At 41.6% G+C, this 27,011-nt stretch overlaps 1 protein-coding gene across 5 annotated transcripts in view; it reads left to right on the top strand.

The window, feature by feature from the left end:
* Nucleotides 1–27,011, top strand: part of Dock4 (dedicator of cytokinesis 4) — a 478,789-nt gene that overhangs the window by 406,065 nt on the left and 45,713 nt on the right. For 4 of the 5 annotated variants that reach the window (XM_045135547.1, XM_045135546.1, XM_045135543.1 and 1 more), the window contains exons 31-36: nucleotides 5,240–5,388; nucleotides 7,180–7,265; nucleotides 11,798–11,824; nucleotides 11,969–12,064; nucleotides 12,917–12,977; nucleotides 18,455–18,548. In XM_045135547.1, the coding sequence (XP_044991482.1) occupies nucleotides 5,240–5,388; nucleotides 7,180–7,265; nucleotides 11,798–11,824; nucleotides 11,969–12,064; nucleotides 12,917–12,977; nucleotides 18,455–18,548 (513 nt within the window). The remainder of the gene's footprint in view (nucleotides 1–5,239; nucleotides 5,389–7,179; nucleotides 7,266–11,797; nucleotides 11,825–11,968; nucleotides 12,065–12,916; nucleotides 12,978–18,454; nucleotides 18,549–27,011) is intronic. The other variant, XM_045135544.1, reaches the window with a different exon arrangement.

Genomic DNA, 27,011 nt, shown 5'->3' with positions numbered 1-27,011 from the left:
TCAAAACCCACTTAAACCACAAGGTGGCATATATGTCTTGAGTTTGTTTGCAGTGACTAGAGGCCCTGAAGTGCCCATTCTCTGCCTTTCTCCCTTTCTTTCTCTCTCTCTCTCTCTCACACACACGTGTGCAAATAAATAAAATAAAATAAAGTAGAATGAAAAAAATGCACCAGATGGAAGTCATCAGCCCTCCTCCATCTGAAAGGAGCACACAGATATCAAAGCAGCAAGAAATTTAAATTAGAGAGTAAAGCAAAAGTAGATAAGAGGGGCATCAGCTGGAGAGATTGCTTAGTGGTTTGAGTGCTTGCCTGCAAAGCCAAAGGACCCAGGTTTGATTCTCCAGGACCAATGTAAGCTAGGTGTACAAAGTGGCACATGAATCTGGAGTTCATTTGCAGTAGCTGAAGGCCCTGGCATGCCCATTCCCGTTCTCTCTCTCTCCCCTCTCTTCTTCCTCTTTCAAATAAATATATAAAAAGAAAAAAATTAAGAGGGTCTTTATACTGCAAGATAAAAGCAGGCCTTTGAGCTAGATTGCCTAGTAGCAGCCAAATTACCCTTGGGACTTGTTTTGACATGGGATCTTATAGGAGGCACTAGTTGCTAATGGGATGTAGTTTAGATTGTTCTCTGTTTTGCTTGACAGACTTGGTCTGAGTGCTGGTCTCCCAGCTGATGGCAAATGGAAATTAAAGCCTCCTGAAGGTGCTGTATGGTTGGGGGCAGGCTTATGGGTGTTATGGCCAGTTTCCCCATGCTAGTGTTTGGCACACTCGCCTGTTCCTGTTGTCCACCTGATGTTGGCCAGGGGCCAATATCCACCCTCTGCTCATGCTATTGTTTTCTCTGCCATCATGGAGCTCTCGCCTCAGGCCTTTAAGCCAAAATAAACCTCTTTTTTTTTCCCCCACAAGCTATTCTTGGTTGGGTGATTTCTGCCAGCAATGTGAACCTGACTGCAACACTTGGCTGTACATCCTTTTCTCTGCTACATGTCCCTGTCCATAATCATATGTATGTCCAATTAGGCATAAGCATAAATGATAAACAGGATATTCTCCCTGAAAGTTTACTTAGAGGACTAATCAGTCATCACATAGGCACCCCAGACCAGCCTGGGCCAGGTCACTATCCTGCTTCCGTATCGCAGTTGTATCCTGGGACCTACTTCAGTGGACAGTGACCAAAACGTGGAGTTATTGAAGGTGATTAGGAGGACAGAGTTGACATTGTTGGAGATAGGGTGTGCATGCAGCTCAGCGCAGGTGGAGGTCCCAGGTTGCCAACACACTGCTCGATGCATTATCAGGAAAAGTGGATTTACTGCTCAAGCCAAGAGTCCTGGGTCGTAAGCTACTCCCTGTACTTGTCTGCTACAGCCAGGATATGCGTTGTGCTTCGCATTTCTTACGCCACTAAATAAAACAGGTTAATGATTGAACCGATATAGATATCAACGCATACCTAATATAAAAGAAAGTATATTTTGTGATCTTATAACTCTCTAGAGTTTCCAGGCTATTAACTCATAACTTGTTTATGCAGCACTTAGGCTCAAACCCAGGGTCTCATGCTCATGTTAGACGAGCATTCTACGCACTGAGCCACATTCCTAACCCTCATAATTTGTTGCTCATCAGAATTACTCAGGAATTCCAAGATTCAACAAATGGGAATACATGAAATTGAAAGCTTCCTATACAGCAAAAGAAACCAATAGCAGAGTGAACAGAAAGCCTACAGAATGGGGGAAAATCTTTGCCAGCTATCCCTGAGATGAGCGATTGATATCTAGAACACGAAAAAGACTGTACAAATTAAATACCAAAATCATTTGTCTATCGGTAAATGGGCTAATGAATGAACAAACACACTTCTGAAAAGAAAACAAAACACAAACAGCTAATAGATATATTTTTAAATGTCGAACATTTTTAGCATCAGGGAAATACAAGTTAAACCCATTTTGAGATCACATCTCACCCAATTGGAATGGCTATCATCAAGAAAACAAACGACAGCAAATCCTGGCAGGGTTGTGGGAAAGGGGAACCATTATTCATGGCGGGTGGCAGCGTAAGCTGGTACAGCCCCTATGGAAATCAGTGGATAGGTTTCTCAAAAAAAAACAAAAAAAAAACAACTAAAGTCAAACTGCCATATGACCTAGCACTCCCACTCTTGGGCATTTACACAGAGATCTCTACATTTTACTAAAGAGACATTTCACATCCATGTTCATTGCTAATCTGTTCACAGTAACAGGGAAGTGAAGCTCTAACCGAGATGTCCACCAGCTGATGCCTGGATAACGAAATGTGGTGGACATCTACACAACGGAATTTTTTATTCAACTGTGAAAAAAACAAAGTTACGAAATTTGCAGGAAAATGGACAGAACTGGAAAATACTGTATTAAGTGAGATAACCCAAGCCCAGAAAAGACAAAAACCATTTGTTCTCTCATATGCATATCCTAACTAATAACGTTTATATGTATGCAAATAAGGGGTCAAAGAGCAGGCACAAGATATATAGCTAGGCAGAAGATGAGAGAGGAACAAAAGATGACAAAGAGGGGCAGGGATGAAAGGAAACAGAGCACAGACGTGGAAAGGGGGCGTGGCGGGGAGAAGGCACAGGAGGAAGAAGATGGGAGGCATGGGTGAAGGGAGACACAAGTAAAATTTGCTTGGCATGGTGGTGCATTCCTTTAATCCCAGTGCTTGGGAAGCAGAAATAAGAGGACTGCTGTGAGGTTGAGGCCAGCCTGGGACTACACAGGGACTTCTAGGTCAGCTTGGGCTAGACCTTGAAAAAAATTATTTGATGTTGCTTTTTTAAAAATATTACCTTTACTTTTTATTCATTTATTTTTGAGATAGGGTCTCACTCTAGCCCAGGTTGACCTGGGATTCACTATGTAGTCTCAGGCTGGCCTCGAGCTCATAGGGATCCTCCTACCTCTGCCTCCCAAGTGCTGGGATTAAAGGCATATACCCCTTGCCCAACTTATTTATATTTATTTACTAACAAAGAACATGGGTTGCCAAGACCTGTTGCTGCTACAAGCTTCAGACATATGTACCGTATGTACTACTATGTGCATCTGCTTTTACATGGGTCCCGGGGAATCGAACCTGGGCTAGCAGGCTTTGCAAGCAGGCACCTTAACCACAAACCATTACCCCAGCCCCAAAATTTATTTGAAAAGTACCATAAGGAAAGCTAATGTCTGTATGCCAGTAATTTTTTGTAACGTGAGGCTTGAGAGGGTTGGAGCGACGGCTTAGTGGTTAAGGTGCTTGCCTGCAAAGCTGAAGGACCTCAGTTTGATTCCCCAGGACCCACGTAAGGCAGATGCACAAGGTGGCGCATGCATCTGGAGTTCGTTCATAGTGGCTGAGGTCCTGGCACATCCATATTTTCTCTCTCTCTCTCTCTCTCTCTCTCTCTCTCTCTCTCTCTCTCTCTGTCTGTCTTTCTCTCTCAAATAAATATTAAAATATTTTTTTAAAAGAGGCTGGAGAGATGGATCAGTGGTTAAAGCACTTGTCTGCAGAGTGTAACAACCCAGGTTTGATTCCCCAGTACCCATGGAGAGCCCAGTGTACAAAGTGGCACATGAATCTATCTCATTTTCAGGGGCTGGAAGCCCCCCTGTACCCACTGTGATTCTCTCTATATATCTAGCTGTCTCTTGCCCCCCTTTGCAAATAAATACATACAAAATATTTAAAATAGGAAAGAGGTCCTCACTACAAGTTTCTTTTTCTGTTTGGGCAACACTACAACACATTTTCTGAGTCATTCAGCCTCAGACAGGAGTATTCCTTCCTTGGCGTTAAGAGAAGGAGCACTTCATCATAACAGAAGTGCTGATAGTCTGAGCATATGGTAGAACAAGGGCTAGAATGAATCAGAAAATGTCTCCTTCGGTTTCTTAAGGAGGCATTGGTCTCTTTCATGAAGCCAGCTAGCTTCAGCCCAGTCTCCTATTTGCCGTAAGTCTAGGGGTTCCAGTGAATGCTTTATCATCACCTGATTTCAGCCGTGGTGCTGAAGGTGAGCTCCGTGAAAGGGAATATTTGCCATGGCATGTAGTGTCGCTGTAAAAATAGACACTTCTCTGGACTGGAGAGGTGGCTCGGCAGTTAAGTCCCTTGCCTGCAAAGCCTAATGACCTGGGTCCGATTCCCCAGCGCCCACATAAAGTGCGATGCACAGAGTAGCGCATGCATCTGCAGTTCATTTGCAGTGGCAGGAGTCCCTGGCACACCCATTTTCTGTGTCTGTCTCCCTCCCTCCCTCCCTCCCTCCCTCCCTCCCTCCCTCCCTCCCTCCCTCTCTCCCTCCCTCTCTCTCTCTGCTTGCAAACAAATAAATAAAAATTGGTGGCATGTGCCTTTAATCCCAGTACTTGCCATGAGTTTGAGGCCACCCTGAGACTGTATAGTGAATTCCAGGTCAGCCTGGGCTACAAAACCCTGCCTTGGAAAACCAAAAATAAAAAAGAAAGAAAAGAAAGAAAGATCCCTGTGAGATTTAACATAGAAGATGAATGAACTTCATGTGTGAACTTTGCCTTGTTGCTGCTGCCCACCCCTGCCTGCCTTTTCTCTGAATTGTGAATACCACACCTTTTGGCATTGGGTAACGCACCATTTTCAGTTCAGTATTGTGTTTTAGTCTTTTCAGAAACACTTTTGAGGCTAAGTTTAGATTTTTTTATTTAGACTGTGTCATAGTTAATAAAAGAAAAATGTATATAATGCAAACAGGAGCTGCCTTTCCTTTTTGTAAAAATAATTTGTAGTCTCACCATCCAGAGAATTTGACTGTTGTTGTTTTTTAGGGTATATGTCTTATAGACTGTTCTGTGTACATATTCTAAGTGGGAGATGTACCCACACATTATATCCTGTTCTTCACTTAATTATGTTGAAATTTTTCATATGGATTGTCCTTCAGCCTCATTTTTAATAATTGCATAGATTTTCAACATGAATATACAGTAATGTACATAACCAATTTCTGATGATACCTATAATTTTCATTTTATATTATTAATATTTTTCTTATTTGGGGAGACAATTATAATTAAATATAAGGTTTGTATACAGTGCTTTCCAAATGCTTGTGGCTATAGTGTTAAGTAAATGTTATAACATTAATTTTCTGAAATCTTATGAAGACTAAGTATAATGAAACTGAAATCTTTTATTCAATTTAGGAGAACACAAACTTCATTTCATCCCTGCCCTAATTGGTCCCTTCCTGGAAGTGACCTTGATACCCCAGCCAGATCTCCGGAACGTCATGATTCCTATTTTTCATGATATGATGGACTGGGAGCAGAGGCGCAGTGGCAACTTTAAGCAGGTATGCTGAAATGCTCATCAGGGCTCATTGTGGAATCTCACTTCAACTTCCCAGTTCGACCCTGAGTTGGGAAATGACCCTTGTCCAGGCCAGCAGACCCAGAACCTAGGTAGACCTGTCTTCTGCCGTGCCACAGGACCTCAGGCACTTCTTTCCCTCTCTGTCTTCCCCTGAGCCTCTAGGGAAGCCCTGAAAAAGTCATTTTATTCCTTTCAGCTAAAAATTTCATTGATTTCCCAGATCTATATTTAAGAATTTACGGAGAGTTTATTTGCTCCCAGTTGAACACAGCACAGAGGCACCAGAAGGTTAATGAGTCCTAAAGCCATTGAGCTCTCTGTGGTCTGCACGTTGTGCTTAGTGAATAGCTTAGTTTTTAGTATTTGATTCACAGTATGTTTTATTGTGTTTGCCTTGGAGCATTGAGAATTAAAGAAGAAAGCAGTGGAAAATTTCACATGGGAAATTGCAAGAAGATGAGTCCATCCTCTTGCTGACATAGGTTCTAATCGCTCCTCTCCACTATGGAGGAAACAAACATTCTTCTATAAAACTGGATGCTAGTCCACACCCCTCACATCACGGGAACTGACTGCTGTCCATTCACACAGTCACTTCACAGACTTGCTTGTCCACAGGATGCGGACTTCCTTCCTGCCTCTCCGTGTGAAGTCATTTTCACATCTTAGAAAAGTGCTTGTCAACTCTGCAAGGAATTTAACTGTATTAAATAGAACCTATCCATTACCAAAAGTATGAGCATTTTATTCCTATCATTATAAACATTTATTTTCAAGAAAGCTAATGGGTAGGCCTGGGAAGATGGCTCAGTGGATAAAGAACCTGCCCTTGCCGTGTGCCTTGGAGTATCTGAGTTTGGATCCCCAGGCCCTATGTAAAAGCCAGCACGCACGCACGCCCATGCACCCACAAATAAACTTAAGAAAGCTAACATGTAAGTGAAAGGCTGTTTTTAAAATGATGCTTACTAGAGGAATCTCTTTCCTTTCCCCTTATCTTTGGCTCATGATTGGCATTTGGCTTAAGGAACTAATTGTGCTCAGTCCTTCGACAGAGGCAAGTATCTTTTCCAAGCTGCAATCGATTAAGCTCTATCTGGCCAGAAGTGGATTCATTTTCTTTCTCTTCTCCTGCCTCAGGTAGATAGAGAGCTATTTTTCCCTCCCTGATATAATTTACATCCCTGAAAATATAAATGTTTTGACTATAGTTTTCAGGAAGTGTGTCCTTTCTCTGTCTTGCTGCTGGTTGCTGACTTAGAATATTTCTGCGGGTCTACCATCTGTACATGGGTGGAGTAAGTTCTCGACTTCAGCAAAGATTTAGAGGAATCGTGAACTGTTTTAAGAAAGAAAACATGTAAAACACATTAAAGATTTAAATTAATGTATATGGGCATGCTGGTTTTCTGATGTGCTTATATATAGTGACGTAAAGAAAAAAGAAATAGAACTTGCCAGTTTCTAGTCCCGAAAAAAGAATTTAAACATTTAAATTGGACTGCAAGCATTTATGTTTGAATCACAGACAGAGAGGTGTCTTTAGCAACAGGAAAAGCTAGCCAGCTGGGAATAGAAAGTCATGTTGACTCCATCTAAATTAGCCCCCTAGAATCCCAAAGGGACGTCTGCTGTTACCCATGGCTGATACTGTCACTTTCACAAAATGTATTATCACATTTTCTCTGGCATAAAGAAAATGTTCTAATTTGCCTTGAAATCCTCCTTGTGATAGGTTGGGAAAAGACAGTAATATTTGGGTATGTTTCAGGTGGAAGCCAAGCTAATTGACAAACTGGATAGCCTTATGTCAGAGGGCAAAGGTGATGAAACTTACCGTGAGCTCTTCAACAGTATGTGAGTAATGTGTTTATCTCAAGTTGCTTCTATTCAGGGGACATGGTGTCAGTCCTGAGTTATTTTGCACCACAGTAGCTGAGAGCTGGGGTCTCACAGGAGTGCTTTGTCTTGGTGGAGTGTGAAATAAAGGATAATTGCCCAACTCTGGCAAGTGGATCTTATTATGCTGATGATTAGACATGTCTCCTAATTTTAATCTCAGACTAGGATGGGCCAGCTGTGTTACATAACAAAGCTCGCTCTTTTCATGCCTAACAATTTTAAGGGGAAAAAAAGCCATTGCTATAATGATTTTAAATAGGGTTATGAGTAGGAGAGGAAAAGGCGGGGTGATTATAAGGTTGGTATAAAGTGCTTTGCAAAGCAAGATATCCCTTGGCTGGTTTACAGTTTGAAAAATACTTGGCATCCATTCTTCCACACCTGATTCAATCTGTAGATCCAGGTCATTAATGGGATTATTAATTGCTTCCCAAATGTTTCTCATTGAAATCTTGCAGAAGGAAATGACTTCTAGTAAATTCTTTATTTTGGCTCTGCAAGGAGGGTGAGGAAATAATGGAGTGTTGTAAAGGGACTTAGGGGTTGTTCCCCACCAAAACAGCCTGATCGCAGTCACAAGATGGATTGCTTGTACCTGGCATCGATTCCCTGTGTCCGAATGAGCAGGAAGTAAACGTGAGACGGGCTTTGTGCTTGGGACTTCCCTTCTGGCATTTGTTCTCTTTATGACTTTTTATGGATCTTAGTCATCTTCAAACCTAGTATCTTTAAACAGTGTTTCTTTTTTAAAGGAAAACCAGCTCTCTGAGCTTGCAAAATGTTTGAGTTCTTTCATAAGTACAAAAATAATTTAGCAATATATTTTCCTATGAGAAAATACACTGTCATTTGTATTTATGCCCAATCAACACCCCAGACTGTACATGTCTTCATAGTGATGCCCAAATGCAAGAAACTGGAATGTATTTTAAGATAATTAGTTTATAAAAATTAAAATATTAATGCATAGATTTAGAAAGATTATTAGTGGGTAGTAGGTTGGGCAGGTTTTAGTGTGCCTCATTCAGAATCTTTCTTGACGCTTTCAGGAGAATTACGTTGAAAGGAAAAGCCAGGAAGGGGTATAGAGATTTCACATAGTGGTGTGGGTGATAAAAAATACATTCTTTGTACTGATCCCTGCACAACACCATTTTCTTTTGATACTGTAATTAAACCAAAGCTTTTAATAATTGTTCTCCAAGCCCTTGTTCATTCTTGTGTACAAAGCTGGAGCTTAGCAAGAATTCTGATTTAAAACCTCATTGGATATAATAAATTGCCTTTGAAAACTGCTCTCATTTCAGTCACTAGTCCTTGGTTTGAACAAAGAACTAAAACGAGAAAGCATTCAGTGAAATGAACCTCTTGAGATTTGTGATTAATTATTTATAATAAGTTCACACGATTAATAAATGCATGTGTAGTTCTTTAGTGTTTATCTTCTTTAATAAAGGCCTGATGGCATGCAATTTAGATTGCTTGTGTATAAATATGGCTTTGAAATAGAAGATGTACCTTGACATTAGAATCAAAGTAATAATTAAGATATTAAGCCTCTATAATTAGGAGTATTTTAAGAGGTCTGATTCATTCAATGGAAATTTTTATTCCTTGGTTGATTTTTAGCATATTGCTAGAAATGCTACTAGAAATATTTCTCTTCCATGCTTTTATGATCAGCATACTAAGGAATAAATCAAATATAAAGTGATAATTAAATAGCATTACCACCTAGACTCAGAAAAGTGAAAACCTAAGTATATTTCAAGAAACAATAAAATGTGTTTTGGTGATAGAACTCACAATGAATTACCATGATACAGTGAGTCACTGCACATGTTGTGAATTAGGAATGCATGCTTTTATGGTCCAAATTTCCATTTGTTCTCTGAAATTCATGTGTAAACCTTCTTAAAGTTTCTTCAGAAGCTGAGAACATGAAGGTTAGCTCATTGCTACCTAAGGCGTAGTATTTGCCAAAAGAGCTCCTTAGAGTAAGACCTTGAGTTTGTATAGCCTACCTTCTGAAAAAGCTTAAATCCCAACATTACCTTCTTTGAATCTTGCTCTTTTTGAAGTCAATGGGATTCATTTTACTTGACAACACCCAGATTGTGGATCATAGACCCCAGTGTTAAATATTACAAGTATGGTATTAGAGCTCAATTCTGTTTTACCTGGCTCCACTCGACTCATTTTTTGACTTTTTTTTTTTTCCGAGGTGTCTCATTCCAGGCTGACCTGGAATTCACTATGGAGTCTCAGGGTGGCCTCGAACTCACGGCAATCCTCCTACCTCTGCCTCCCGAGTGCTGGGATGAAAGGCGTGCGCCACCACGCCTGGCTTTTTCATTTTTTGACTTTTGCCAAATGCCTGTTGGCTACAGTAGCTGTGCTCTGGGCACGCAGTAGCACTTAACCTGCTGCCTTGAGGGGATCCGCAGCAGTTTTCCAGAAGTAGCATCCATCTCACTTTCTCCCTCCACAAAACACTCCCACAGGACTCCAAACCATGTCACAGACCCTTAGCTAATGATCACATATTTCGATTACTACTTGGAGGCAGAGGACTAGGTATCAAACCATGCCTTAAGTATCTCAGTGTGCTCTGTGGAGTGTTTGAAAAGAGCATACAGATGCGGATGTGCATCTCAGAGTGATGGACTCAGTGTAGTCCTGTTCTGATGCAGAGAGGGACAGGTTGAGAATCTGACCTCACCCACTGTCCACCCCCAGGTCTTTCATGTGAGTGGCGTGTATCTTCGGGCCGTGTTACAGTGTGTGTATGCTGCTCCCCTGTGGATGGAGTCCCACTGCATATGTCAGTGTTATCTACCAGCAGTGAGAAGCCATCTCTTACTATTAGCAGATAGGCTCTCTGCGGGCACAAAAGCATGGTTATAGCCCGAACGAAAACACCCATGTTCACCCAAGCTGTCTAGAAAGATTCTTCCCCTGTTGCTGACAGCTCCATTTCTCAGGTTGATCAGGTAAACTGGAAAGTGGAGGCATAGACCTGGCCAAGTGCACAGATGAATTGGGTTCTAGGCTTGCTCCTGACGTTCAAACTTGAGTCAAGTGAAGGAAGCAGCCTGTGTGGCGCTTTGCCTCCTCTGGGAAGAGGATACAGTTCTGATTTCCAGCTGCACCGGAAAGCTGTGAAGATTAATGACACCCATAGATGAAGTCTCCGTGTATTTTTAGAATTATTACTTAACCGGAGTTCTTTGTTTTTTAGCCTCTAAGTATGTGAGGTGTGGGCTGTCACTTGGAGCAATCTCTGCATCGTACTGCATTGCCTTGGCTGGTTTTGTGGGCTCGGTTCAATACCAACTTGCCACTTATGCTCCGAACAGGTGCTGTTCAGAGACTTTGCAGTGAAAACACTTTCAAACAAACTAAGGAGGCTTCCTCTGCAGGATCTCAGGCCAAGCTCCATCCCTTCCGCATGCAGTCTCTATTCAACCCACCCACTCTTAATCTAGAAAACATTTTAAAATCAATGAGAAAAGCGAATGATCTGAGAGGCAAATGCAACAGATACATAGACAAGACGGCACACTGGGTACTGGGCTGACAACAGCAAGAAAGAGAAGTGGCGATGGGGGAAAATTGAACATAGCCATAGACAAAAGAAAGCTTTATCAAGATAGCTGTTTCCTCTTCATGATAATTTCATATATGTATTATTTCATATATATAATTTGTAAGGGTGTTTTTTTTTTTCCTGTGGCTTGTCCCTGAAAACAAATGAAAGGGAAATGAGGTTTCAGACGGAGATGGTGAGGGTTCAGTTGGGAGCCGTGGGGAAGTAGCCCTATACTGCCGTGCTTGTATTGTCATGAAGCCCTTGCCAAGTGCCATGCTAATTTGCAGAGAGGGGGAGTGAAAGTAAAACAGAGTCCTCATTATTGTGACTGTTATTATTGTGTGTTTACATAGTGCCTCTGCTCAAAGGTGTTCAGGATTATGAGAAATGTAGGAGGAGAGATGTGGTTCGGTGCTTGTCATCAATCTGCTGCAACAACCACTTAGAAAATCCTCCGTGATTAATGACAAAATGAATGAAACTGTTGAGGGAGTGCATAGATAGTACAATATGTATTGAGTGGGCAAATGTTAAGTGAAAGGAAAAAACGCAAAACGTCATACCGTCTGTGCAAGGATTTTCCTGTGGCAGTTGCCTTGCAGTAAAATTGCTTGGACGAAGATGCATTCTACTGAGAGGTAGGAAAACATTTTTATGGGAATAAAGCAAGATCTTACTTAGAAGTAAACTTGGAGGTACTCCTATTTTCGTTCTTTGCAGTTATTTAATGCAGTAAAGCACAAGTCTGTGTTGGTGTAGGCGAGAAACTAGGAAAGAGTGTCTCTGAGCTGTAAGGTGCTTGTGTATTTGAAAGCATGATTATATGCATGTGTTCACATTTTATGACATGGATAATCTGAAAATTAATCTGCTTTGTCAATGCTTCCTGGATTAGAATTCCACTATTTGGTCCCTATCCTAGGTAAGACACTGTTTGCAAATTGTGCTACTTGTGAGATGTTGCAGTGGTTGCTAAGGCATTTAAGGTACTGATGAAAGTAAAATGGTTGTCATGGTGACTGATAAAAATAAATGTTGAAAATGCCCCGGGTTCCTTCTTTTTCAGTCTACTAAAGAAAATTGAGCGGGAAACATGGAGGGAAAGTGGCGTTTCATTAATAGCCACTGTCACTCGGCTGATGGAGAGGTTGCTAGATTACAGGTAAGCCAAGTCCCATGTTTTCCAGATATGCTGTGCTCCAGTGAAAAAGTCACCTAGCTGGGCTGGTAGTCAGCCATGCACTTGAGATGATCAGTCAAAGAACAGATGCTCAGACCCCGGGCTTCGAACCAGCTGGTTCAGAGGTTTTTGTTTACTTATTAATATAGTTCCATTTTGAAAGTTCGTTCAAAGTCTTGTTGAGTTGGGAGAGTTCTCAGAGTCATTGGTACCCCTTAAAAAAGAAAGAATAAATGAACAAGAAGTGATCTCTTGGTATTTAGTTAGAATTGCCCACTAGAAAACCATGTCAGGGTGAAGATGATAGACTGTCTGTTGGAGAGGGAAGACAACGTAACAGAGCCATATCACCCCGCTGGGGGGTGGAATGGAGAATGAATGATGCACTGTTGCTTCCCCTGGATGTAATTTATTTTTTATTTGTCTTGCCTTCCAACTAGTTTGGTTTCTTTGCATGCATGATGGTTCTGTTTCATTTTAACAACAAAACCTTCCTTGTCACTGCCTCTGGCCAGGCTGACCATCTGCTTCTCCATCCCTTATTTCTTCCTGCCCCCTCCTTCTTCCCTCCTGCCCCAACCCCCACCAGCCCCGTCCTTTGAGAGAGACACAGTTCTTAACTTGCAAGAGAATTTCTCAGCACAAACTGCTGCTTGGGGGCAGTCTGTAGTTCCGCAGCCCCTTCAAGGACCGTCAGTCCCTGTAGCCTTTCTCTGAACTAACGCTTACAAATTGCTCCGGTCTCTGACAGTCCCCCCTTCCATCCCCCAAGAACAAGCTGTGTTTTCCCCATGGAAGGAGTTCTGAGTTCTGACTGTTGCTTTCGGTTTTTAGGGACTGCATGAAAATGGGAGAGGTGGATGGCAAAAAGATCGGCTGCACAGTCAGTCTCCTGGTTAGTAACCTAATCTTTTATCTCACCTTTGTTTTGGTTTGCCTTTTTTACTGACAGCTTGCTGGGGGGGGTAGGGGGGCGTGTTTTTAATCTGAAGTATGCTTTTTCGTTTTGCTGGGTGTTTCTTATAAGAGTTTAGGAGTATATATATATATATATATATATATATATATATATATATATATTTTTTTTTTTTTACAAGAAACATAGCAAGCTTTAAGTTGAAAGAAAGCCCAGAAAAGCAGTCAGCTCCCAAGCGTTGCAGAATGTCTGCGGCATGTCTGGAAACACTAGCACTGACCTCAGCGGTGTCTCGGGACCTGGGGAGGCAGCTTCTCCTGTTGCTGTCGTCTTTTACTGATGTCCTGGGGAAGTGTGAGTGAGATCTGTCCCCAGATCAAGGCCCTTTCACTTCTGTGACCTTCTCCTTTCCTCACAGAGTCATAATCATTCTGGATTTTGATAAGCATCACCAGCCTCTTCTTTGGGGAACTATTGATACTTTTCTGTTAAATATCTTAATTCACTAACCTCTGTGCAAATTGAATCCATAGTTGTACTGTTAAGATTAGCGTCATAACCAGAATGACCATGTAATTTATCACCCAGGCAGGACATTTTTGAGAGCAGAATTAAATACTATGTGGGGACAATAGCCTAAACCAGAATTATCCTGGACAAATCAAATTTTACAGTAAGGGTCACCTACCTAATTATTAAAAAACAAAATCCCCCAGCCAGATGACAGTCTCACCACAAAAGAATGCTCATACATCAGACATTAATTTTTATATTTTATTTTGGTTTTTCTTTTTGAAGTAGGGTCTTACTCTAGCCAAGGGTGACCTGGAACTCTCCCTATAGTCCCAGGCTAGCCTCATACTCATGGAGATCCTCCTGCTTCTGTCTCCCAAGTGCTGGGATTAAAGGCGAGTGCCACCATGCCTAGCTCTAATTTTCATATTTTAGTATAGAGTAAATTAATGCTTTTGATCATTTTGATCACTAGTGAGTCTTCCAGGTCTTAATTCCGTGGTTTCTTTTCCACTCTAAACACTTGTACCACCACCCTCATCTGCACTGCGGCCATCTGAACCCCTCGCGTGCTGGGTGCTCTGCCTGCACCTTGAAAGGGTGCCTGCTTTCTACTTGAGTTCAGTATGCGCTCTGGGCTTCAGTCTTTTTATTTTCTCTTATTCATTCCTTTCACTGTCTTCTTCATAGTTCAGAACTTCAAACTTTTTGTGACGTTCTATGTTTCCCTATTTTTTTTTGTTTTTGCCTTTGCTATCCTGTCTTTCATTCCTGAGTGCATGACTCCTTCCTTCTTTACCACCCCCATATCTTCCTTCTCATTTTTAATTTGCTACATCTCTACCTCCAATATTAGCCCCTAAAAACAGGGAGACCTGAGTACTCTCTACCATGTGCGCATTATGCACTTTCTTATATAACATTTTCCATAGAACCAACAGTGACCTCTAGGCCATCCACCCAAACCCACAGTGACACTCATTTACTCTTCCCTAGTAACCGGCTCTAAACCTTGACACAGCCATTCCTTGTGTTGAACTTCCCATCATGTTTCCACACTTTCTTTCCTGCTTTTTTGTCAGTTTTATCATCACCATTAGGACCCTCAGCCTGGATTTTTTCCACATCCTTGTTTGTATATCAGTGTTTAGGAACTGACAAGTGCTCTGTAAGCTTTAGTATTTATATATTTACAAGTTGACTTGGGAGAAGCGGGAGGAAGAGAGAGAGAGAGAGAATGGACACATCAGGGCCTCTTGCCTCTGTAAACAAACTTCATATGCATGCACCACTTTGTGCATCTGCATGGACATGGGCCCTGGGGAACTGAATCTGGGCCAGCAGCAGGCTTTCCAAGTAACCACTGAGTCATCTCCCGCAGCCCCTATAAGCTTCTGATTGAATCCCTAGCCCCCATCCCACCCCCAGCTTCATGCACAAGGATTCATAAATATCCTCAAAGCAAAACCTCTACCTGTTTCCTAAGGAATGTGCCGCCTCCTCCTCCTCCTCCTCACCTTCTTCCCCAGGTGCCTTCTCTTTGATGGTATAGCAGTAGAGTGTTTCCTTGTGTGGAAGAATTAATACTGTGCCCTGGCTCTGCTGGCTCTAGTCTGTGCCAGGCACAAGCCAGAAACCTCCCAAAACCAGCAGCCATGTTACTAATCCATTGAGATAAGACTTGGTACTATCGCTTTGCAATGAGGAAAAGTGGTCCTTATAGAAATGTTGCATTTCAAAAGCTGTTCCAATTTCAAACCAGGACCACACGTGTCACTTTGACGCTCCTCTGCTTAGCACCTGTTCCATATGGAAAGCTCATGGTATTTTCTGGCAACAATATGGTTCTCCTACCTACTCACTTCCTCTGAGATCAGTCATAGATCTTGTTCAGAGACCTCTGGCTTCCCTTATAAGATCTGAGTTTAACTCCAGTGTTTGATTGTCAAAAATGCATAACATTTAACATAACTAATATGAGGAAATATTATTTTGTTCTTTTAAAAATGTTTTTTCTTTTATTTATTTATTTATTTATATATTTTTTTATTAATTAGTTTTGTACTCAGCGAATACAGTCCATTTGGTACCATTGTTAGGCTCATCCGTGACCTACCCCCTCCCCAATGGCCCCTCCTTGTTGAGGTATATGGTTCATACATTCTGGAGTTAGCCCACAGTTATGGGTAGGAGAAATGTCTCTGCATATCATGACCCAACATGTGGCTCTGACATTCTCTCCACCCCCTCTTCCACAAAATTTCCCTGAGTCATGTTGGGTTCATTTTTGGTCTGCTTCAGTGATGAGGTGTTGGGGTCCTCTGGGTCTTTGGCACTCTGATTTGGTAGGAGTTGATTTTTCTCTGTGTTGATCTCCTTCACCCTTGTGCTGGTACCCGGTTCACCAAGAAAACGGCACCCTTGCTTGTTTCCCCAATTGTTCTTAGTTTCAACCAGGGCCCTTTTGAGCTATGATGGGGTGGCTCTTTCCTTAAGATCTACATCTATCTGAAAAAGAGAAGCAGATTCTCCAATGGAGAGTAAGTTAGCACCACACAAATGAGATAACCTTAGTTTTTTATAGAGAATATTATTTTGTTTTTTATGTCACAAGTTTTACCAGACATATGTGAGAGATTGTCATCCGATGGCTAGGGAGATGTTTTGTTGTGTGTGTGTGTGTGTGTGTGTGTGTGTGTGTGTGTGTGTGTGTGTGTGTGTTTCCTTTTAAAGAGAGCTATTCATGTACAAAGTGATCACTTGTTTTTGCTCTCAAAGAAAGTAGCTTCTTAACAGAAAGCGATTAGAGCAAATCATCCTTTAATAATGTAAAAACCTGCTGTGGGGTTGTTAGACTGTGTTTATGGTACAGCAGTTCTTGCTAATTAAAATGATTTTGGCTATAGAGAGATTTGAATAGCATTATTTACTTAGCTTTTTAAAGAATGTCAAAATCTACAGGAAACAAAAGGCAAGAGGGAGGATAATGATATGGATAGGAAGAAATACATATTTTTATGATGCATTCAACTTAGTGTCAGTGTCTGCATGGTTACAAGAAGTTCTTGGACTGAACAATGGATACCAGGTAGAGAATGGGCAGAAAGTACATTTGACAGAAGGCCATCGGGTTCAAGCCCAAATACAATTTAAGCAGCCATCCTGGCTGTTTTGGCCCATGACCAAAAGCTCTGTCTAAATAGTCAGCTGCTGTTGCAGTCAGGTTCACATTGCCCACAGAAAACACCCAACCCAGAGCAGCTTGTGGGGGGAAAAGGGGGCTTATTTTGGCTTACAGACTCAAGTAGAAGCTCCATGATGGCAGAGGAAAACGATGGCATGAGCAGAGGGTGAGCAACAGCAGAGTGTGCCAAACACTGGCAAGGGGAAACTGGCTATAACACCCATAACCCCGGCCCCAACAATATACTGCCTCCAGGAGGCATTAATTCTCCAATCGCCATCAGCTGGGAACCTAGCACTCAGAACGCCTAAGTTTATGGGGGACCTCTGAATCCACCACAGCTGCTAAGGCATAGAATTCCTGGCTTGTTCTTCAGATACCTGCCATTCCTTCAAATTAGCAGATGTCTCCTCACATTACTCCCTACCCTCTTTCTCTGTGTTCCAAGCAGCATCGGTAGTTTGAGTGTTAAGGAGGGATCTCATAGTGTACAGCGATCTGACCCTGGAGCTGCCTCCCTCCGTGACTCACAGCATCATGTCTTCTTCTCTGCTTCATACACATTTTCCCTATGCTCACTATGCCCAGGGAGGACTAATGTACTTTCCAGTGAGGTAAAGGAGTGGATGTGGATGTTTACCAGCATGGGTTTACAGTGCTAGAGTATGCATCTGGGTGTGTAAAAATGAAGATTTTGCTAACAGTTGTTTAAAAAACTTAGATAAATTTAGTAAAACCTGGATTAAAAATATATAAAATACTTTCAGTAAATATACCTCATAATGATAAGTAGAAATAAAAATCTCGGAGACTTTTATATTTTAACCATAAACTGGAAACATCTTAAAACTCTAACGCAAATAAGAAGTGTCACTTAACAATAAAAAGGCATTTCATCTACCCGATTTTCCATAATTCTCCAAGGGAGAAAATGTTTTTACATTTTTTATGCGTCCTTGGAGACTTTTCTTTAAAAATACACACACACACATACACACACACTCTTAAATACACACACACACATATATACAAGCATATACACACACATTTAAAATCAAAGAAGCTACCATTTAAGTACCAGTCAACAAATTGAGTGAGCAGGTAATTTGTTATGTGTCTTTCATTGGATAATATAATCATCCAGTTGACAGCTGCATTAACAAAGGAAAGAACAATTGGACATGGTGGTGGATGGGCATGTAATTCCAGCGCTTCAGATTCTGAGTCAGAAGGATTGGATAGAGAGTTCAAAGCCTTCCTGGGCTACATAACAAAACCCTATGAAGAAAGAAAACAAGTGAGAGAAGAAATGTGAATCACTTGTCATAACCCAAGAATTACCAGCTTATTCAGTAATTGCTAGATAATGTTGAACACAGACAGTGTTAAATTTAAAAACAAAAAAGTGTCTGTTGCCAAGCCTCCTGATTTCAGTTTTTAAAAGATATTTACATGGAAAAACTGCATCTGTCCTCTTGCTCAAGACATAAAACTTCAGCAGAGTAAAAAACTATTTGTAGGCCTAACTGCTGAGAGAGAGAGAGAGAGAGAGAGAGAGAGAGAGAGAGAGAGAGAGAGAAGGAGAGGGAGAGAGAGAATGAGAACACAGGTACACCAGGGCCTCTAGCCAATGCACATGAACTCCAGATGCATGTGCTATGTAGGATCTGGCAAATTGAACCTGGGTCCTTAGGCTTCACAGGCAAGTGCCTTAACTGCTAAGCCACCTCTCCAGCCCATCCCTACATCCTTTTTGCAGAACTTCTATAAGACTGAACTGAACAAGGAAGAAATGTACATCCGCTATATCCACAAACTCTATGACCTGCATCTCAAGGCACAGAACTTTACAGGTAAGTCTGTCTTTGGTTCATATTGGGGGAAGCTAGCTTGATACTAATGTATTAAACATGATGACTCCTCTGCACATTGCAATTAGAGCTGAAGACTCAAGAATTTCTATTTTAAATTTAAAATGCATTTTTAATTGTATGTATGCTTCTAAGTACTCTATTTCTGACTATGTCTCTTTTCATGATTATTCAGAGGTTGCCCTAACAAAATATATATCTAATGTTTTTTACCATTTACCTGTAGTTCATATTTAAATATGGAGACTTTATAACCATATAGATCTCAGTACCTTCCCACTTTGTGTTATACTTGCTGTGTATATTATAGCTACCTACCTTAAAAACTCTGTGAAATATCATAATTTTTTAAATTTTTATTTATCTGTTAGAGACAGTAAGAGGTAGGGAGGGAGAGAATGGGCAAACCAAGGCCTCCAACCACTGCAGACTCCAGATGCATGCGCCACTTTGTGCATCTACCTTAAGTGGGTACTGGGGCATTGAACCTGGGTCCTTAGGCTTCACAGACAAGTGCCTTAACTAAGCTAATCCATCTCTCCAGTCCCAGATATCATAACTTTTGCTGACCACAGTTGATTTTAAAGAGTTTTTTACATCATGTTTTGTATTTACGAAGACATGGACCATTTGGGTGATGATCCACTCATGAAGTTCTGTTTCCCTCCATTATCATTTTCATGGATCCTGAAGATACTGTTTTAATATTTTCCAAAGAGACCTAGTGGTGAAAAATTCTCTAAAGTTTTCCTTCATCTGACAACATCTTTATTACCTGGTATTAGTCAGATGTCGCTTATTACAACAAAACATCTGTAATAATCAACTTATAGAGAAGAAAGACTTGTTAGGTTCATGGGGAAGTTTCAGTGCATGCTTTAGGTTGGCCCTGTTGCCTCTGGGATTGTATGGTAGTTGCATATCCTGGTGGAGAAGCCATTCATCATATAGCTAGGATGCAAGAGAAAGCAAAAGGAAGAGATCCCACAATCCCTCTCATGGCATGCTCCTGGTAACCTAAAACATTTCACTAGGACTCACCTCTTAACAGTCCAACTACCTTTCCACACCACTCAGGGGAGGACCGAACTTTAACACATGGGCCTTTGGTGTATACGCCTGGTCTAACTGTATAATGTCTTCATCTCTGAAGGACACATGTGCTGGATATAGAATCCTAGGTGACCAATTCTTTTGTTTCACTACATTTTCTTCTGGCATCCTTTGTTCTTAATGAGAAGTATGTGGTCATTTAAATTACTCACCTGTTGTGCAATGTTTTCTGGTTGGTTTTAAGCATTTATCTTTGGTCTTCAGTAATGATGACATGTATAAGCATGGTTTTCATTAAGTTTCGTTTGTTTGAATTTGCTGGAGTTTTATAACCTATAGATATGTTTATTTCCCCTCTATTTGGGAAGATTTTAGACATTATTTTCTCACTGTATTTTATACACGTATCTTTTTCTTTGGGGAACTGCAGTAGCATGATTAGTTGGCCGTTTGTTACTGTCCCATAAGTTCCTGGGACTCTCTTCACTTGTTCCCAACCTCTCTTTTTATCTGCCATTCAGATTGGACAGTTCTTATGATTCATCTTCAAGTCCACTGATTCTCTTCTGACATCACCATTCAGCTAATGACCCTTTCCAGTGAGATTCTTGGTTTCATTATTGTATTGCTAGATTCTATATTTTCCAGTTTGTTATTTTCTTTTTATAGCTTCAGTTTCTTTGCAAAGATTCAGCCATTCAAGAGTGTCACATCCAGTACATGGAGCTGGTTTCAGTAGCCGCTTCATAGTCTCTGTCTAAAATCCCAGCATGTGAGTCATCCTAGCATTGGCATCTGTTAATTGCCTTTTCCCTTGGAGAGTTATTTAGTTCCTTGGCTTCTTGAATGCCATGTACTTTGCGATCACATCCTGGGCCCTTTGTACATTATGTTATGAGGCCCAGGATTCTGTTACAATCTAGAAAACATTGATTATTTTTTAACATTGGCAATCTAGCCAGTTAGGTTCACAGCAGAGGTCCTACATCACCTTCTGAAGGTTGTGATTCTCGTGTCAGGCCTTTGCCCAACTACTCTGATGTTTCAGCCTGTTTTCCGCCTAACAGGAGTCCAGGGTATATGGCAGTGACCTACATGTTGGCTATGTCAGTCAAGGTGTGCACTTGGAAGAGGAGCCCAAGACTTCGTACACATACGAAGAGATCTTTCTCAAGCTCCTTCTTCTCTGTGCCCTCCCAAATCTTCCTGTCCCCCCGATACCCTCTTGCCCAGTACTCTGACCCCAAAGCTGAGGCTGGAGCCTTGTCATGCTTTGATGGCACTCCTGGGGCCTAAGCAGTCAAAGGAAAGAGTCACTGTGAGGCACTGCGGCCTGAGCCCTTGCTCACACGGCCACCTCTGCCGTCGACAACTGTTCCTGGACTCAGGGAGAGCACAAAAGAGTGTTACGAGCTTGGTCCCTCAGACAGCCAGCCCCCTCTCCAGCTCTGTAACTAGAGGAGATTTTTCTCAGAACTTTTATTGTCTGTTCCGATTTTCAGGACCAGCAGATAGAAAAGGCATAAAACAAACTCAGTACATTCAGATGCTTCTGCAAGCATTGATTTTCCCAATTCTCGCCCCCGCCCCCACAGCTCTTACTGCTGTTTAGTTCCTCTACTGTTTGCCTTATATATTCTGTGCAAGTATTTAATTGTAATGGCTTGAAAGATAAGAGGAATATGTGCTTACTTCATCCTCACCAGAACCCTTTCCTTGTATTTATTAACAAGTACAGGCCGTGGGCTTTTCCCACACTTCTTCCAGGGGACCCTTGACCTGTGACCGCTCCCTCAGCTTTAACTGAGTAAAGGAATCCTGTCTGTAATAGTGCCCTGGATTTAAATATGCCTCTGGCTGTGGCTCCACTGTCCTGCCGCAGCAGAGCCACTGTTTTCTCAGTCTGAAGACCTTGACACTTTAACTTCCCGATAGTTTCACTCATGGGGTCAGTGGATTCTTTTTCCTAAAATTCTCTCAAAGCTGTTTCCTTCTCGTGGTTCCCGTTTTCACTGCTTCAGTTACACCTTCATCGCCTCTGGTCTGGGCTCCCTCTTAAGTGTTGCCAGAGTTTTTCTGTAGAGCAGGGGTTCAGCCACCTGATTTTGTACAGAAAGCTGTATTAGCGCTCAGTCACACCCATGCCCACTTGCTTGTTCCTGGCTGGACTGTACTAGAGGCAGAATTGAGTGGTTGAGATGAAAATCACATTGACCACAAACCTAATTGTTTACTGTCTGGTCCCTTAATTCTCTAGATGTAACTCTGTTGGCAATTGCTAATTCTCGAAAGTCTTTCATAATCAAACTTTCTAATGGGCTTCCCACTGGCACCACGTCCTTTTTCCTCCTTTATCATCCTTTCTTGAAGTATCCCATGTCCTGGGGTGCTCTTTCTTCTTTTTCCCTCACCAATACCTACCATTCTTCACCCATAAGCTGATCTTCCCATCTCTCTCTTCCCCTTTGCATTTTTAAAATTATTATTTCTTTAGTCTGGGGGGTTTTGTGGGAGGGAGGAAGGGAGAGAATGGGCACGCCAGAGCCTCCAGCCACTGCAAACAAACTCCAGACACATGCACCCCCTTGTGTATCTGGCTTATCTGGGTCTTGGGGAATCACACCTGGGTCCTTAGACTTTGCAGGGTAGTGCCTTAACCACTAAGCAATCTGGCCAGCCTCTCCCCCCAGTGCATTTTTTTGGTTTTTTTTTTTTTGTTTTTGTTTTTTTTTGAGGTAGGGTCTCACTCTAGCTCAGACTGACCTGAAATTCACTCTGTAGTCCCAGCGTGGCCTTGAACTCATGGCGATCCTCCTACCTCTGCCTCTCAAGTGCTGGGATTAAAGGCGTGTACCACTATGCCTGGTCCCAGTGCATTTTTTTTTAATTTAATTTAAATATTTTATTTACTTGAGAGAGAATAAAAGGCAGATAGAATGAGTATGGGTACGCCAGAGCCTCCTGCCCCTGCAAACAAACTCCAGATGCACCTGCCACTTCATGCATCTGGCTTTACGTGGGCGCTCTCATCTGTCCCCTCACCTGACAGACCTGTACCCCTGCATCCCCAAGTTGCTACCTGGTTCTCTGCTCCCTCAGTCTCTTCACACACACTTGCCCATGCCTGACCTACATACACACGGGCGTCTATCCCGCCTCGGGAAGGTTCCTGCTCCCGGTGAGGTGTGCTGACTTCAAGCTGGCAGGACAGGAATGTGGCCCCTTCTCAGACTTGCTTTTCCACTCTCCTCACCAAAAAGCCTACTGGAATAGTGTGCTTTTAAAGTTTTACTCCTTTGCATGTGTGTGTTCATGGGGGTATGCATGCCAGAGCATGTGTGTGCGCCAGTGCATTTTTTAAGAGCACTAATGATATTGTTTTTATTACCATCCATATTTTATATAATGTCTGTGTATAGATAGACAAGTAGTCTCCACTTAAAGCAGTTAAAACTTTGAGGACAGAGATGATGTTTTCTTATTCCTAGTCTTTTCGGTTCTGAGAATAGTGCCTTGCATTGTGATGTCTAAATAAATGCACAACTGACAAAGGGCTCGTGGACTAAATTTTGACCCTAGTGTGCAGTTTGTCCTTCAGGACTGATTACTGAGTCATGAAGGAAACAGCATAGTATAGTAGACTTTCTTTACTTTAAACGGAGTATCACATAAGAGCTGGGAGAGAGAACTGAGGACAAGCTATTCCAGATATGGAGCAGATATATTTTGGTTCTCTGAAACAAAGTCCAAATTTATCTGAGATTTCAGAGATTTTGTATTTACTCAACTTGAAGTTTTATGCTCTCCAAAATCATAAGTAATGAGTACTTTTCTCAAGTAAAATTATGTCCTCATTTTCAAGTGTCCTTGAAGAAAGTGAAATTGAGGGGAAAACTTTGTTGAAATGATTTGACCTTCTGCAGCCTTCCGTGGTCCATTCCAAATTCATCTCCACTCTGCTGGGTTACTTCTTTTTGCACATCGGTATCCTCACGGAATACTTGCCTTAATAATGAAATGACCTACACTTACTTATGTGGTAATTCTCTTGGGTTACAATTATAAACACTTTTTTAAAACAGTATCTCATACAACTCGTTTTCAATTCATATAATCCTCTAAAGGATCAAAACTTAAACCAAAAATAGGATACTAAAACTAAAACATTTACAGTTTATTAGTTTGTTCAAAACCACCCTCAATGGTGGAGTGTGTGGGTCGCATCTCAAAGCTTTCACTTAATAAAAACATTGGACAGCTTCCTCTATGAGCAGTATTTCCCTCAGAGATCCATCATAATTTTCCCAAGTCAGATTCTGAAACATTTGTGATTTTGTTCTTCTTCTCCTTGGCACCGTCAGTCATTCCAGCTTCCCCTAGCCACCTACTGGTGCCTCCTTGTTTTCCAAGACTTTCCCAGGAGGAGGTCACCCAAACCTGATGCTCCAGCCCTCCCTGGGCCTTCCAAGGACCAGTATGACTGGGACAGCAGCAGAGAGGCTGGAAACCTTTATTGATATTTTTAAATTTGTGATTAAGTTTGTATAACAGAAGATTTACCATCTTAACTGGGCATGGTGGTGCACGCCTTTAATCACAGCACTCTGGCGTCAAAGGTAGTAGCATGGTTATGAATTCAAGGTCATCCTGGGAGTACAAAGTGTGTTCTGAGTAGCCTGGGCTGAGTGAGACCCTACCTCAAAACAAACTAACAAAACCCAGTCTTAACAAGTTTTAACTGTGTGTGGTTTAGTGACATCAAGTGTGTCAGCATTGCTGTGAGACCTTCACCAACATTTATCTCCAGAACTTCTGTCACCTGACCCAACTGAAACTCTGTGCCCACGTGGTACTAGCATGCCTCCCCCATTCCTCCTGCCCCTGAAAGCCTCCTTCCTACTCTCTTTTATGACTTTGACCTTCAGAGCCCTCTAAGTCACTCTCTGTGACAGTTGTAGGAATGGTACCAGGCCTCTTAATACCACGAAGGGATCAGTTACTCTCCAAGGTGTTTAGATGGCTCAGGTGCTAGGCAGAAAGAAACAAAAATGGAGAGAAAGGAAGATAGCAGCTACATTAAGCCACTTGGAGAAAAATAGAAAGTCACTCACAGCAGAAGGGAAGGCCAGGAGGTGTGGATAGTGTGGTCCATGAAGAGAGCAGTGCTTAGGTCAGACAGCAGTTGCAAAACTGGAGAAGAGGAAGCAAAGCTTCACGTGGAGCCTTCTTAAACGCCTGGTATCTAGTGAGAAGACAGGTAGGGGATGAAGCACAAAGCTCCATCAGGAGGTCACAGAGAGAACTAGAGTGCTTTTCAGAGTACGGCACAGCAGCCTGGTGACTGACAATGACCCCTGGAGTCCAAGAAGGCTGTCACGGCAACCTCCGCTGTGGTATCTCAGCTGTTGCTATATCCACTCGCTTCCCAGTACCCTTACAAGAGCCTCTGGCCACGTCACATTTAATCCCCACAGGGAGGTCAGCTAGTCCCCATGCAACGGAAGGCATCTCTTTCCCTGTGTACAACCTCTTTGGGCCTTGTTGCTCCTAGACCCAGATTCATCACACTTAATGTCTCAGAAGCTGCTGAGGCTTCTTAAAAGTGACAGTGGTTGGCTCCTTCTTACCTGAACTATGTATATATAGAGAGGTTGGTAGCAACCAGATGATTCATGGCCCTCTCTCTTAGGAAGCTGAAATACCTTGGCTTAGGTTCTGGGAGCCGTTGCTGGGTTTTGATCAGAGGAGCAGCATGATTCCATGTGCTGAAGGAAGACCATCCTGATGAAGGAATAAGAGATGCTGGTGGGATACAAAGACTATTGCAAAAATAATAGAAGCAAGAGTGAATTCCAGGTCAGCCTGGGCTAGAGTGAGACCCTACGTCAAAAAGCAAAATAATAATGATGATGATGATGATGATGATGGAAGCAAGGAAATTGAGCTCATCAAAGGTAGTTAAAGAGAAAAAAGATCTAGCAGCTGCTGGGTTTCATAGGACTTCCATATTTAAAACGCAAGAGCAAGCTGACAGGGTCTTTTCTTAATTCACTGTGTGATACATGGAAATGCCAAATCACAGCATTGAACTTAACCTAACACTTTAGGAATTTAGGTCTAATTGCCAATCAGGCCAGTAAATGAATACAACTTACCATGTGTTGATTTTGTATTATAGGCTGCTGTTACTTTTTTTTGTTTATATTTTAAAATATTTTTTAATTTATTTAGTTGAGAGATAGAAGCAGAGAGAAAGAGACACACAGGGCACACCAGATCCTCCTGCCATTGTATATGAACTCCAGAGGCATGCACCACTTTGTACATCTGGTTTAATATGGGTACTGGGGAATTGAACTCAGGCCATCAGGTTTTACAGGCAAGCACCTTTAACCACTAAATATCTCCAGCCTGTGCTGTTACGTTTTTTTTTGATAGATATATGTTATAATTATCAAGTGGATTATTAAAATTTAGTACATTTTATTCAATTTAGAAAATAAGCTGGCTGTTATGATGTTACAAGAAAAGTAATTATAGTCCTTCATCAATGACAGTGAATTATGAGTTCTATTGTTGATCTGTTTGGCCATATGTATGATTCAGCAAAGCAAAGTTCTACTCAGTGGCAAGTATTCTATAAATTACACTACCTAGCTATTTATTACCCTGAAGGCTCCAAACCCCTATTTCTTTTTGTTTGTATACAGGAAGTTGCTCCTTTACCTGTCTCTATATGAGATACAGCCGCACTCCAAGTATGGAGTGGTTTCAGTGAATGTACTAAATTTTGGAAATTTGGGGGAAAGCCAAAAGGGTCCAATTGCATAGCTTGTAATAATGATCCTACTTGTATATACATTTTCTCTCTCCTCCATCTCTTCCCCTCCCTTATTCACCCCTCTTCTTTCATCTTTTTTCCTCTCCTCTCTCTCATAGTCTTAAACCAACATTTTCATACTCTCCAATCTCTACTCTGGTGCAAGAGTTTGGTTTGTTTTGGGTGTCTTTACTCAGTGTTCTTTCTCTCTCTCTCTCTCTCTCTGGCTTCTCTGTCCCTTCTAAATTCTATTTACAGTATAACTCTCAACCTGATTCAAGTTTTAGTATTTTTTATCTAAAAGAATCTAGATGTTTTGTGTATTTATTCCTTTCCTAGTTATTTCCTTTTTAAGGTCCTATAACTTCCAAGGACTCACAAGTTGTCCTTGTATAAAAAGGCATGCCCTCAGTATATATTGTTACTGTGGTAACAGTATAACTTGACATCCTTTTTATTATGCCCATAGCATATGGACATTGTAGAAGAACAGCCAAAAATGAGAAAGAGAGACAGAAAAAGGGAGGGGGGAGGAAAAGAATATAAAAAATTAGAAGATTAAATTCAGATCT

The sequence above is a fragment of the Jaculus jaculus genome, chromosome 16 (genome assembly GCF_020740685.1).
Source record: "Jaculus jaculus isolate mJacJac1 chromosome 16, mJacJac1.mat.Y.cur, whole genome shotgun sequence".
Taxonomy (NCBI): Eukaryota; Metazoa; Chordata; class Mammalia; order Rodentia; family Dipodidae; genus Jaculus; species Jaculus jaculus.
Note: the sequence above shows the minus strand (reverse complement) of the source record. Positions and strands in the feature narration are given on the sequence as shown.